Source organism: Cyprinodon variegatus, unplaced genomic scaffold (genome assembly GCF_000732505.1).
Source record: "Cyprinodon variegatus isolate N-32 unplaced genomic scaffold, C_variegatus-1.0 Scaffold1306, whole genome shotgun sequence".
Classification (NCBI taxonomy): Eukaryota; Metazoa; Chordata; class Actinopteri; order Cyprinodontiformes; family Cyprinodontidae; genus Cyprinodon; species Cyprinodon variegatus.
Genome location: NW_015151759.1, coordinates 75,839 through 77,903, shown reverse-complemented (window position 1 = coordinate 77,903; position 2,065 = coordinate 75,839). Strand labels below are relative to the sequence as shown.

At 34.5% G+C, this 2,065-nt stretch overlaps 1 protein-coding gene across 1 annotated transcript in view; it reads right to left on the bottom strand.

Moving 5' to 3' along the window:
- Window positions 1-1,449, bottom strand: part of LOC107102729 (heat shock 70 kDa protein 12A-like) — a 68,718-nt gene extending 67,269 nt beyond the window's left edge. Inside the window, exons 1-3 of the mRNA XM_015402135.1 lie at window positions 1,139-1,449; window positions 444-665; window positions 201-372 (exon numbers count right to left, since the gene is read on the bottom strand). Coding sequence (XP_015257621.1) covers window positions 201-372; window positions 444-665; window positions 1,139-1,420 — 676 coding nt within the window. The 5' untranslated portion in view covers window positions 1,421-1,449. The remainder of the gene's footprint in view (window positions 1-200; window positions 373-443; window positions 666-1,138) is intronic.
- Window positions 1,450-2,065: the final 616 nt, after the last annotated feature.

Genomic DNA, 2,065 nt, shown 5'->3' with positions numbered 1-2,065 from the left:
ACCAATCGTCAAAATTTTGGTGTCGATCATTCGATTTCATCCTGGACACTACAGAAAATGGGCTAAAAGTGTTAAAAACCGGAATTCTCCTTTAACAACAGTCTGCAAATAATAACCATCATTTTTTATAATGTTCTTTTGTGTAAAGATGTTACAAATTCTTTCTTATTGAATCAATAACTCAGAATCACAGACATTACCTCCACAGTCCACAACAATGTACCGAGTCCCTGGAGACTCATCCAGTGACTCTCTGCTCCGGTTCTTTAAGATGAATCCGTCTGGTGGAACCTTCTTACACCAGATAGAAGCAGCTTCTGGCTCCAGAGCAATAAGCAGTTTCTCCTCCCATCCTTCTGTTACAATTCCTGCCTAAAAGAAAACAACTCTCATCTTTCTGAAATTCTCTGAACGTCATTGTTCTCTGTTAAATCTGGTTTTACCTGTTCTGCAGCTTCTCTCATGAACTGTTTAGCTGACTCATCCCAGATGGCAGGAACAGTGAGAACCCAGGTGAAGTCAGAGGGAGTGAACTTCCACCCCCCAGTGTTGGAACTGATGGTTTTTAGAGCGTCATCCTTCAGGAATCTCAGGGACTCTGAGAAAACTTTTAGTGCCTCCAAAGGTTTCCCGCTGGCATCTTTAATCTTCAGATCACTGAGTTTCTGGAAATGTTTATTTAGATCATAGATACAGCAGAGCATTGATTATACTCCTGATGTATTTTGAATCATTTTAACCAACATTTTAAGAAAAAAATAGTTTTTTGATGGCAGCTTTGTACATTTCCCTTTAATGTTCTCAGGTTACCATTTTTAAAAAATGATTGATCTACATCATGTCTCCTTTTTGTTCTCTTCTGGTGTCAAAAAGTTTTATCAAACTTAATCAGAATTTATATTAAATTAACTCTTAACTAAAGATCAACTCCGATGTAATATGCAGAAATCATTGTATTTGCATACCCATGTGTTTAAAAATGTTTTTTATTCTTTAATTTGCAACAAAAGACTCTATTGCAGTGAATAATTATGCAATGCTCAGCAGGTGAATATTAAGCTGAAGTTTAACTTAAATTGAAGCATTTATGAGTGTAAATGTTAAAGCACATAACTGTCCAGTAATGTACTGTACTTACTTTCTTGTAGAGAGTCATCTTAAAGTCTTCAAAGAAATAATGTTTCTTTGCTTCTTCTCCCCTCATGTCCTTGAATTTCATTTGGGCTTCATAACCAAAACTAAGAAATGTTTTATCTTCATTAAACAAAATGCAGGTTGGAGTCTTTGGGGTCTCTAATCCATACTCTTTCCCCCATCTTTTCAAGCGAGGGTCACTTTCTTCCCCTCTGGCACTGATATTAAAGGCATATCCGCTAAATGCTGTCCCAAAGTCTATTGCTATGATAAATCCGTCGCCCATTGCAGAAGGAAACTGCTGTTATTCAAGGAAAGGAGAAATGTCACTGTACCAGGAAGCAGCAGTCAGACTATATTTATTCTTCTCTCTGTAAACCACGCCTCCTGCCTGTACTCTACTTTCATGTCATATTTTTCAGAAAACAATAAGATCAGCAAACACCCATACTTTTATTATTACTTTATACAATGCTCCATATAATATAAATTCAAAATAAACTGACAGAGCCAAAAACAAACAAGAATGTTTGTGTAAATGTTGTTAAAAATTTTTATTATTAGTTTATTTTATTAGTTTATTTTAATTAGTTTCATTATTAGTTTGAGTACTACAGAAAGACTGTTTCATGAAATAATGAAGGTGTTTCCAGAGCACCAGCATTACTAGAAACTGACTTAACTGGTTTCCTAATTATTAGAATGTTTTGAAAAGAACTGGAACAGTGTAACAGGTTTTTGAGATGTGTGTAAAGTATCACTTTATCTCTCTCACTCTTTTTTTTTGTTTTTTTAAGTCTTAAACAATTCTTCATGCATCCGTTTCAGAAAACAGATACAATGAAACCTAACATGCTCTGTGGTTTTAAGGACTTAATATGGAGGTAGATTTGTGTTTTTTTTTATTAAATATTATATACATATATATATA